Below are 11,023 nucleotides of genomic sequence, written 5' to 3' on the forward strand. Positions count from 1 at the left end.
GCCTCTATCGACGTCGAGAGTTGAAGGAAAAATCCAACAAAACAGAAAATCCTCCAGGCTGTTTGTGGTCACGTCACTATAATCTTTTTTGTTCACTCTTATTTTCTCCTCTCCCTGCTTCTATCTCTCTTCAGCCTCATTCAGTCATGCCAGACTTTTTTTTTTTTTCTTCTCTTCTCCTCCCTTTTTTTTTTTTTTTTTTTTTGTGAATGGACGACAGCGTGTAATTACCTGGGCTGAGCTCTCAGTGTGGCCTGCTCCGTCGGGCTCCACACCCTCCGACTGCAGACACACAAAGGAGACGCACAAATAGATACAGACTCGACTGAGATCACACACACACACGCACACACGCACACACGCACACGTAAAATACAGGCCTATCCCCCCAGCTGGAAGTGCACAGCTGCTGCTGTTTACCCTGTCGGGACCAGAAAAACATCCTGTACAGTTCTCCGGGTGAAAACCTCCCCTCGCATAATAAACACGAGCCCTCGGCGCAGTTTGAAGCTCCACTTTGGGTGGTTTCTGTGGCCGTCGAGGCAAAGGTCCCCCTCCTCCCCCCAGCAGTCCAGCTTGACGGACAGCTCGGACGTGCTGGACATTTGAGCGGAACATAAGTCGAGGTTGCTAAATATTTGGGATTTCCACGTCGTAAACTGTCCCTTCACTTTACTCAAAGGCAAAAAACACAAAGCGGCGGGACGGCCGACGTCTGGGACGTCTGGACGCAAACAGGGAAGAAATCCCGAAAAGGCACGCACCCGCCGTATGTGCTGTTCGAACAGACGTGCGACACGAGCTTTCATCGGACCACAGACGTCTGTCTCTCTGGCCCCCGGAGAGCCCGTTCAGCTTTCCAAGCTCGACTTTGACGTTAGGAAGTTTTGTTTGCTGCTGTTGTGTCTGGAACAAGGGAAGAAAAAGTGGGCGAGGACGCTTCCAAATGATCTGCTAGGAATGCAGTCGTGTGTGAGCGTGTGTGTGTGTGTGTGTGAGCGAGCGTGTGTGTGTGTGTGTGTGTGTGTGTGTGTGTGTGTGTGTGTGTGTGTGTGTGTGTGTGTGTGTGTGTGTGTGTGTGTGTGTTTGCCTGCGTCTCAAGTGTAAGTGTGTGTTTATATTTGTCTGTCTCGCTGCCCTGTGTTTTGCAGCTGACAGTCACTTAAGCATTTCTTGGCTGGCACGTAAAAGAGATTCCTGTGCCGACTGTATTTGCTTTTGTTCCTTGAGCCTGGTAACAGTGGTATCGGGGCAGGGCTGGACGGGGACAGAATGTATGAATCCCACTGTGTGTGTGTGTGTGTGTGTGTGTGTGTGTGTGTGTGTGTGTGTGTGTGTGTGTCAGTGCCAGCACTCATCTCTGTTTTGTGTTCGACCTGTCTCTTGCAGCGGTGGCGTTTCACAGCCCTCCGGTCACTATCAAGAAGGAGCCGCAGAGCCCGGGCTCCGACCCCAGCCAGTCCTGCAGCCACAAGCAGAGCTTCAGCTTCCCCAATGGAGAGCAGTGCCTTTATGCCAGGTACCTCCGGCCTCCCCTCGTGGTCACAAGTCCGTCGCGTTCTCTCGCCGCCTCGGAAAAAAAACAACAATAAATACACATATTGTTTCGCTTACTGTTTGTGGTGTCTAGGACAGTCAGACAGATTTTGAGAAAAAAATCCATGTGAGATTTTTTGTGTGTGGCTGAATAAAAACTTCTGCCTGAACAACATCCACCGCAGCTTCTTGTTGCGTTTGTCTGGATAATCCTCATAACACGTGGGCCGAAAAGGTTTTCAAAGGAACTACATATTTCTTCACTGCCGTGCTCTATTTTTCTTACACTTCACATTCAGTCTTCAGTTCGAAAACAAAAATGAAGAAGACTTGTCATTTACCGGGGCGTCTTTTTTTCGCTCTTATTTGGGGAAATCTTTCAAATTTAGTCAACGCAACGATTCCCGGACTGAGTCGTCGTCTCTCTGCCTTTTGTCCAAAACTATTTCTTCTTCTATTTAACTCAGCAGCAGGAGCCAGTACAATAACCCGTCACCGGTCATTACTTTCATGAATAAGTCAGCACAACTAAAACCCTGACCACATGCTACTGACCACCAACCCCCCCCCAGCACCTACTGAACTCCCATTAGCTCCGTCTGTTTGTTGTGTTGACTGAAAAAAAAGCCTTGTAAAACTAGCACCCCTCCCCAGTGCGACCCTATTGTGACGTGTGCATGGACGCTAGTCACAATGACTGTGTGTTAATGTATTTCTTTTTCTTTTCCCTCACAGTGCCTATGAGCAGAAAAGGGCTACAGGAGGAGCCAAGAGCTCCTGCCCAGGGACCCCCATGTCTCCCATGCAGCAGCATTACTCCCCGAAACCTGCCACAGCCGGACGGCCCGATGCTGGATACATGAACCCGGCTGCCGCCTCCCAGCCGTTGCCCAGCAACAGTTACCCCGTCAACACCAGGTGACAAACCACAAAAAGTCTCGGGGCGGCAGCTGTGATTGAAGTTTTTAATAAACTATGTAATTAAACTATGAGCTATGAGTGAATTATATGTGTTAATGATAAGAATGCAGCTATAACCCTTTATTTGATTTTTTATAGACAAGCAAAGGTCGAATTCCCTTTGATTGGAACAAAAACGTTAGTTTTTTATTGAGTTACGGGGAAGAAAAAGATTACAATTTGGTGAAAAAATAGACACCTAGCCTAGTTTAGACATGAGGACATCATATTAAAATAATACAGTAAATATGAGATCCTAAACTGAGCGGGTGTGTACCTTCTTTTTCCAGTTCCAGGTTTCAGGGCCCCTCAGGAGACCCCATGTGCCCCCAGTTCCCGCAGCCGGGGCAGGCCTTCCAGCGTATGACGTCTGCACCAGCAGGCCACGTTGGCAGTGGAGCTGGTGGAGGGCCAGGGGGTGGAGGAGGAGGTGGAGGTGGAGGAGGAGGGGGTGGGGGTGGTTATCATCGGCAGCACTCGGACCCCTGCATGCCCTACCTGCAGCAGAGCTTTAAGCAAGAATACGTGGACCCGCTGTACGAGCGAGCGGCTCACATGGCAGGGCCCGGGCACGGCAGCGGACCGGGACCGGGACACGGCCACAGCCACGGCCTCGGATCCCACCCCCACCCCCACCCCCACCCACACCAACACCAACACCAACACCCACACAGGTTCCCACCGGCCCACATGATGGTCAAGCAGGAGCCCACAGACTACACCTACGAACCTGGTGAGTATGAGATATGTCGAACAAATCCTCACTTGTAAGGGGAAAAACTGATCAATCGACTAATAGTTTCAGTCCGGTAGGGGGAATAATTAACGATCAGATTGGAGATCTATCACCACAGAGTGAACATTTATTGTATGAACATCAGTTGAGTCCATACAAACAAATCTGAGCATTTAAGGGAATGAAGAAAAAATAGGGCCAAGTATGTAAGCGTGAAATTAAACCAAAATCTCAACCGTTTATTGCTCAAGGGATATTTTAATTGCACGTTAGCGTTAGCGTCGGCCCCTCCGCAGTGAGCACAACCAACCCGAGAACAAAATGTCCAAATGGCAAACAAACTTCTTCACTGTATGTCGACTCCTGCCTCCAGAGCTCCTCCTTTCAACTCTCTGGCACTTTGCAAAGAAAAGTGGGGGGAAGCATTTTCTTCTTTTTCCTGCTGCAGCTACACTCCTCCCTCCCGGAGAGAGAGAGAGAGAGAGAGAGAGAGAGAGAGAGGCAGAGGAATTTCATTGAGAAAATGGAGGGCACTGGAAAGACTAGAGTCCCTGGTGGAGTGCTCCGGGGTTTCAGGTTGCACCAGCGGCTTCCTTTTTCTGCAGGCAGATGAACTCATAATGGAAAAATGAGCGTGGCCGCAGTAACCTGAACCTCTCACTGGCTGGACTTCGAGAGAGAGGGGGGGGCGAGGGGAGGGAGTGGAGTGAGGTGGGTCGGGGCAGTAGCCAGCTCAGGGGCTTTGACAACCAGCTCCACCGCTGGAGAGAACAGAAAACCAGCTCCTCCGCTTCGCTCTCTGAATTCAAAACCTTGCGGAGGGAGGAGAGAAACCCAACACCGCTCGCACACTCTGTCCTCATTCACCTGCGTTAGAGGCTGATGGAGGACTGAGTGTGTCACGTTGAGGCTTTCGTCGAGATTCTGGTGGATGCCTTCCAGCACAGAAACCAGAAAAGAAAACAACGACCTAATTCTCTCACTCACTTTGTTTTCATACTCTCACCTCTGAGAGAAAGGGGAAGGGGGGGGGGGGGGGGGGGGGGGGGGGGGGTAGACAAGGAATCACACAACCTTGAGAAAGACGGAGGGGAAAAGTACAAAAACGGATGTTTTTCTTCTGGGAGGAGGAGGAAGAGGAGGAGAAAGTAGATTTGTTGGTGGAGTTTCCTGCGTCTTTGCTACAAGCTTGACCGAGAGCAGGAGCCGGTCGGACACAAACGATCAGAGGTCATCGCTCTTCTGTTACAGAGCTCGACCGCCCTACGAGGCGCGACGTGCTCTTCGTGAGACAGGTGTTTTGTCAAATCAAAGATAAGTTAAAGACTTTAGACTCTTGTCCTGACATAAGAGGCTTTTTTTAAACAGGTGGCGAACGCTGCAACCAAAGCCACGATTCATGTCCTGAGCCTTACCAGACAGGTCTGTTGCCTAAACCCAACCAATCAAATACCTGATGATAATACGTCGATCCAGGGTGAGGGAACTGTCCTTGACCTATTGTTCTACCGCGACTTCCCATATCACTTTGCGCTGTGGAACAATTTGCCTCTCCAATAAAAAAGTGCCCGTGCGTCCATATTGGGCGTTCCGCAGCGGTGTGGATTGCCGAGTAGCTTTTTTGCGTAATCACTGCCATTGTGTCGCAATGAAAGACACAAAATGGCCAAATGCCGCTCGCCGCACGATTAACCCCCCACCGGTGCTCTCACCCCCAATCCATCCCTATCGCTCCCCGCTGGCAGCCTGCCATTTTTCGGGGGCAGACGTATTATTTACAGTACGATCGAGCTGCTGCTGCTGCCGCCCCGGAATGGAGGGTTTTGATTTTCCTCACTGGCATCTTATCACAGTCGCAGCGCTGCAGCTGCATTCCCCGGGAGTGAGTCACGGCCAGAGCCAGAGGCGAAGAGAGCTGCACCTCTCCGTTTCGTATTCTCCCTCGCTCGTCTGGAACACACAGATCAGTCGGTGACACACTGCTCTTGTGTGTCAAGGAAGGAGCAATACACAGAAGAGCAATCAGAGGAAATGCTCTTGCAGAACTCATTATTACGTTTAATGAGGGGTTTTCAACTTGTGTGTGTGTGTGTGTGTGTATAGAATTTTTTTTGCCTGCAAGTTTATGAGGAGGAATATAATATCAGGCGGAGTCAATGATGTGCCCCAGACAAAGTGCAGACACTGTATACGGTTCCACTGCTCTGGTCGGCTGAAGGTGCTCGCTCATCGCCTAAAAATACCGAGACAGAGACAAGACAAGTGATATGATGAATGTGGCGTTTGTCCTTGCGATGCTCAGGGTGAACACACACACACACACACAGTATCTGTACAATACACACACTTTATCATGGCTTAGTAAGCAATATGTTGTTTTTTTGTACACATTCTAACTAGTAATCTGATTATTCTTGTAAAAATTCTTGTTTCCCTTCTGCCACTTTTAGTTTTTAGGCCACAAGGTTAAAAAAAAACCCACAATTTTTTGTTGCAGATACAGTTTGAACACACAGTTGACCTGTTAGTTTGACCTGTAGCTGTTTGTGTTTCGGTCACAGATGTGCCTGGATGCCCCTCGATGTACCACCACAGTGAGGGCTACCCAAACCCCCAGCACAGCAATGAAGGTGAACACAATTTATGTATTCTTTTCATCTTTACCTCTTTCGTCGTCATTCACTAGAAGGAATCAAGGTGCTGTCATTACCGATGCATACGTCCAATCTCCTCCCCCCCCTCCACTGCTTTATCTACATTTGAGGCCTCGTTGGTCATTGGTTAAACCCGGCGCAGCAGATTGTCCCGTGTTTCCACCGGCCAACCTGCGGCGTGTCCGTGTTTCCATTGGCGGACGCTCTCGGCTCTCACCCCCTGCCTCAAGAATCCCTGAATAAACAGAACTCCTGGAAGAAAAACACACAATTTCCCCCAGGCACAAAAAAAAGAAAGAGGGGGGAAACAATCCTTCCCCTCTTTACTGCCATTGTTTGTCGCACCATTTCGGGTCAATTATAATTCTTCACCAACCCCTTGAGCTCAGGGGCCTAAAAGATGTCAGGATTTCATCTGGCCGGCCCTGAAACGCGGAGCAAAGATCCAAGACGCTTTTTACGTTTTTCCACTATGAAATCCTTTGGCTGTTGTCGAAGCACTCAGGTTTACTTTTGTGAAAGAGGAGTACTTCACTTATTGCCTTAACATTATTCATGTGTGAATAAGTCCTCGAGCAACCCGTAGTGGCGCTTGGATCGAGGCCCCTTGAAACCTTAAACCAACTCTCCCCCTATTGTTTTCCAGGCTATCTGTTTGAAAACGACTCTCGCGTGGTTCCGGAGAAGTTCGAAGGTAAGTTTTGCCGTCGCCATAATCCCTGCGCGCGCACGCGCACGCACACGCACACGCGCACACGCGCACACACACACACACACACACACACACACACACACACACACACACACACACACACACACACACACACACACACACACACACACACACACACACACACACACACACACACACACACACACACACACACACACACACACACACACACACACACACACACACACACACACACACACACACACCGTACAGTCGCCCGTCTCGTACATACATCAGAGATCCTCGGGTCTTTGTGGGGGGGAAAGAAGAACTTGGTGGGTTTTCGGTTTCTCCGCGCACCCGACGCAGGAGCGGCCTCCCGTGGTGTCTGCTGGCGACTTGACACTAAAGGGGATCGAGTGGTAAGAGGCCGAAGGTGTCGTTGCTGGTCGAGGCAGTGAAGTGTGCAGCTCCTCCTGTGAGGCGACAACAAGCAGCAGCAGCAGCAGTAACGTAGCCGTGCCTCTCGTGTTCCCACAACATGTGTACAACATATCCGGTGGCCGGTACACAAACGGACAAGCAAACACGAATCAGTGTCTGTTTACGTGCGCATTGCCTCGCCCCGGTATAATCTTTAGACATGCAGTTCTTTATCTACCTTCCCTCCAACTTGTCCTGTTTCCGTCCCACCTCCGCACGCCGTTGTTAGTAAGCACTTTGCTCAGTTTACATCGGTATGCAAACATGAAACATCCAGACGAGATGCTCAGATGCTCTGCAGCTGTTACGAGTCAAACTCAGCGTAACATAAGAACCAGTGTTCAGACCCCTAATGTAACGATTGGACGTTTAACGGTCTGGTGGAGATTAATGTGCCGAAAATGTATCCGATATCAATTTAACTGGGCCCCAAACCGCAGTGCGACTGAATTACACGCCGTTTGCATATTGCCTCTGTAATTGACCTCTGCTCATTTTCTCTCTTCCCCCCGTCCCAGGTGAGGTGAAGCAGGAGGGCGGAGGCGTGTTTCGCGAGGGCACACCTTACCAGCGCCGCGGCTCCCTGCAGCTCTGGCAGTTCCTGGTGGCCCTGCTGGACGACCCGGGCAACGCCCACTTCATCGCCTGGACCGGCCGCGGCATGGAGTTCAAACTCATTGAGCCTGAGGAGGTACAGTAACAGCACATCCGAACTCCTTTCAGTTCCTTTGAGAATGGGGAAATTAATTATTAGTTTTAGCGCTGAACGGGTTTAGTATTCTACCATGAGTCACGTGTAATGATAAATAAAGAGGCTGTGACATCTGGATACTTCTTAAGAGACATTTTTTAGGCTTGAATTAGGATTTACTGCTCAGATGCCTTTTTTTTTCTTTTTTTTTTTACAGTGTGATGAGCTCCCGTTAATCAAGAGAAACACCGTCACTGTCTCAATAGAACCATTTCTCTTATGAAAACTGTAATAAGTCTCATAATCTTAAATGTCTGGAGTAATAAAACATCACGAGCAGTGTTGATAAAGATCACGATGTGAATGTGAATCTGATTTATTCTCGGAATGAGCGGGTCGTGAGGCGCTGCTTCGATTGGAAGCGATTAGACGTGAGATTTGGCCACTTCCCCCCCGTCGGTCTCTCCTCTGATCCGTCTTCCATTAGTCCCCCCCCCCACCCCCATTCATTATTCAGCACGTGAAACGCTGCATTGATAAACCGAAGTACGAGCCCCATCACGGGATCATCCAACCCCCCCCGACTCTCTCTCTCACCTCCTCCTCACATTTCGACGTTTAAGTCTGCGATGTGATTGGACGCATCGGACAGCGTCCCACTTAGCTGGATCCAAATACTGGGGTGGGGGTCGGGGGCTATACGGTGTTTTCCATTATCTTTTTTTTTTTTTTTTACTGTACATTAAAAATGGATGGGGGTAAGAGATTTACAAGAGCAATTAGGGCTGAGAGCGCACTCAGAGATCAGACAGACCTGCAGGCCAGAGGCCACTGTGGGATTCAACCTGTCTCTTCCTGACTCATGAATCTCAGCCTCCCCCTCCCCTCAACATTTACACTTCCCTCCCCCGTCTGAGATGTTTGTCAACAACCAAGACTGTTCTCCATTGTGGGATGATTTGATTTACTTCCCCCTCTCGCCTGTTGTTGTGAGACACTATTTTTTTTCCATCAGTGCTCGCGGCCCCTCGTCAGCTGGAGAGTTCAGTTTTGGGTTTGGGTTTGGGGGGGGCACTGTATTTCATGGGCCCGGGCCTCTTTGACAAGCAGCCACGACTCTCGTTTCACTGCGAACACTGTGGGACTCTGGTTGCATTCAAGTGGTAATGGGTTACATAAAAAGGAAGTGAATCCACATGTGGGGACTCGCCCTGCTCTCGGCCATGTTGACGCAGTGAGGGCAGAGGACCCCTAGTGGTCGGAGCTCTGAGTTACAGACGGCCGGGGACGAGCGCTAATGATTTTTGGGAATATGAACTTCCACGGGGGGAAAAGAGAAAAAGAAGAAGAAAAAAACGCTGACACAAACAACTGTCGACGTGTCGTCTGAGAAAGTCTTCGCTCCACGAAACATTTCGAAACATGCAAATAACCACTCACCTCCACATGAACCTCGCCAAAGCCCAACTCAAAACCAAAAGTGTAACCACAGCCATTTCCTCCTCTTCCTCCCTCTCCTCCTCCTCCTCCTCCTCCTCAGGTCGCCAGGCTGTGGGGCATGCAGAAGAACCGTCCAGCCATGAACTACGACAAGCTCAGCCGCTCTCTGCGCTACTACTACGAGAAGGGAATCATGCAGAAGGTACAAAACACACCTCTGTTTTTTTATCATTATTATTATCGCAGGCGCTGGGAATTTGTCATTTTAAAATTTGTCCTCATTCTGCAGATACTTTGGTCTCCTAAAGTTTGACATTCATGTCCACGAAAATTCCAGTTCTTTTTCATATCATGACCATCCTCTTTGATAAGGCACAGACTGCAAAGGTTTTTTTAAGTTAGTTACAAATAAGCTGCAAAAAATGGGACAGGGATTTACATTGAATTTTTCAGTCTGGACTTTAAGTTCTAACTTAAAAGAGAAATACAAATGATACTGGAGGAGGATGAACACAAGACAGACCGATTTACCAGCAGCCTGAAGTTTTAGAGACTCTAACATTTTAATGGCTTTATCATGATTAATGAATCAATAGATACAACTTATTATCAATACTCTTCATAAAGTTAGAAAGTGAACCATAACATGATGAAAGTGGACCTGTTCTACTTATCCTACAATAAATTAATATACAGTAGGTTAACTTAAGCCAACACAAGGCTTCTTCTGTGAAGTTTGAAATACTAAAATTAGTTTTTAAAGTTACTTATTTGGAAAAGTGACTCTAATTTTAGCGTCTCTTGGGGCGTCAACCTACATCTCATGTATCATATCATATTTGCACATCAGCTGTTCACCATGAAAATTCACATAAAACATGTATCTGAGGAAATTAAGAGTTGCAGTGGCCGTTCTTACGTCTAATGAGTCAAATTAAATGTTGTCAAATCTCACAATGTCACTGTCAATCAGAGCCGAGTCATTGATAACTGCAGCTTACTGTCAAATTAAGTTACACAGGTGCTTAACAGAGATCTTTAGAAATCTGCGAGTGCAACACACCTGAAAAAAGAAAAAGAGTTGAGTATTTTTATATGCATTCCTTTCTGACTCCGGCCGCCTCCTCTCTCTCTCTCCAGGTGGCGGGCGAGCGCTACGTTTACAAGTTTGTGTGCGAGCCCGAGGCGCTCATCTCGCTGGCCTTCCCCGACAATCAGCGGCCCAGCCTGAAGGCCGAGTTCGAGCGCTACGTCAACGAGGAGGACACGGTGCCCCTGTCCCACCTGGACGAGGGCGCGCCCTACACCGCGGAACAAACCCCCCAAACCATGGGCGCCCAGCCCTACTCCAAAGGCTACATGTACTAAAGCCAGCTCCCCCACCCCTCCCCCCGCCTTCAGATACTTCCTGTTGTACCAACCCGTCATCATACACACCCCGACACCCCCCATGCACCTCTTGCACATGCCCGCCCCATCCACTTGTATATAAGGCTATGGTGTTTTTGTTTTTAAATTAATCTCATTAGGGATTCTTTTTTTTTTTGTTTTTTTGTTTTTCAGAGCTGCATTCCTCTCACATCTGAGGCCTATTCAATCCATAAACATGACTGTGGTTGAAGAGATTGCTTAATAAATACCCATAATAATAATAATATCCAAACTGAGGTCCAGACTATTCTTCTCTGTGTTATTATTTCATGTGGTTGTTTCCCTTTTACCAGCGAGGACGATTATGGTGGGCAAAAAAACCCCAACCTTTTCATAATAATTATATGAATCAACTGCTCTGGCTGTTTAAAAACAAAAACAAGATTATTTTAGGAAATATATGGATTTTTTGTGTGCAG

General features: G+C 48.4%; 1 protein-coding gene across 1 annotated transcript in view; it reads left to right on the forward strand.

Annotated features, from left to right (window-relative positions):
- Window positions 1-10,830, forward strand: part of etv4 (ETS variant transcription factor 4) — a 28,723-nt gene extending 17,893 nt beyond the window's left edge. Inside the window, exons 5-12 of the mRNA XM_035612370.2 lie at window positions 1,390-1,519; window positions 2,272-2,454; window positions 2,787-3,229; window positions 5,794-5,862; window positions 6,533-6,580; window positions 7,561-7,733; window positions 9,274-9,375; window positions 10,314-10,830. Coding sequence (XP_035468263.2) covers window positions 1,390-1,519; window positions 2,272-2,454; window positions 2,787-3,229; window positions 5,794-5,862; window positions 6,533-6,580; window positions 7,561-7,733; window positions 9,274-9,375; window positions 10,314-10,541 — 1,376 coding nt within the window. The 3' untranslated portion in view covers window positions 10,542-10,830. The remainder of the gene's footprint in view (window positions 1-1,389; window positions 1,520-2,271; window positions 2,455-2,786; window positions 3,230-5,793; window positions 5,863-6,532; window positions 6,581-7,560; window positions 7,734-9,273; window positions 9,376-10,313) is intronic.
- Window positions 10,831-11,023: the final 193 nt, after the last annotated feature.

Source organism: Scophthalmus maximus, chromosome 16 (assembly GCF_022379125.1).
Source record: "Scophthalmus maximus strain ysfricsl-2021 chromosome 16, ASM2237912v1, whole genome shotgun sequence".
Taxonomy (NCBI): domain Eukaryota; kingdom Metazoa; phylum Chordata; class Actinopteri; order Pleuronectiformes; family Scophthalmidae; genus Scophthalmus; species Scophthalmus maximus.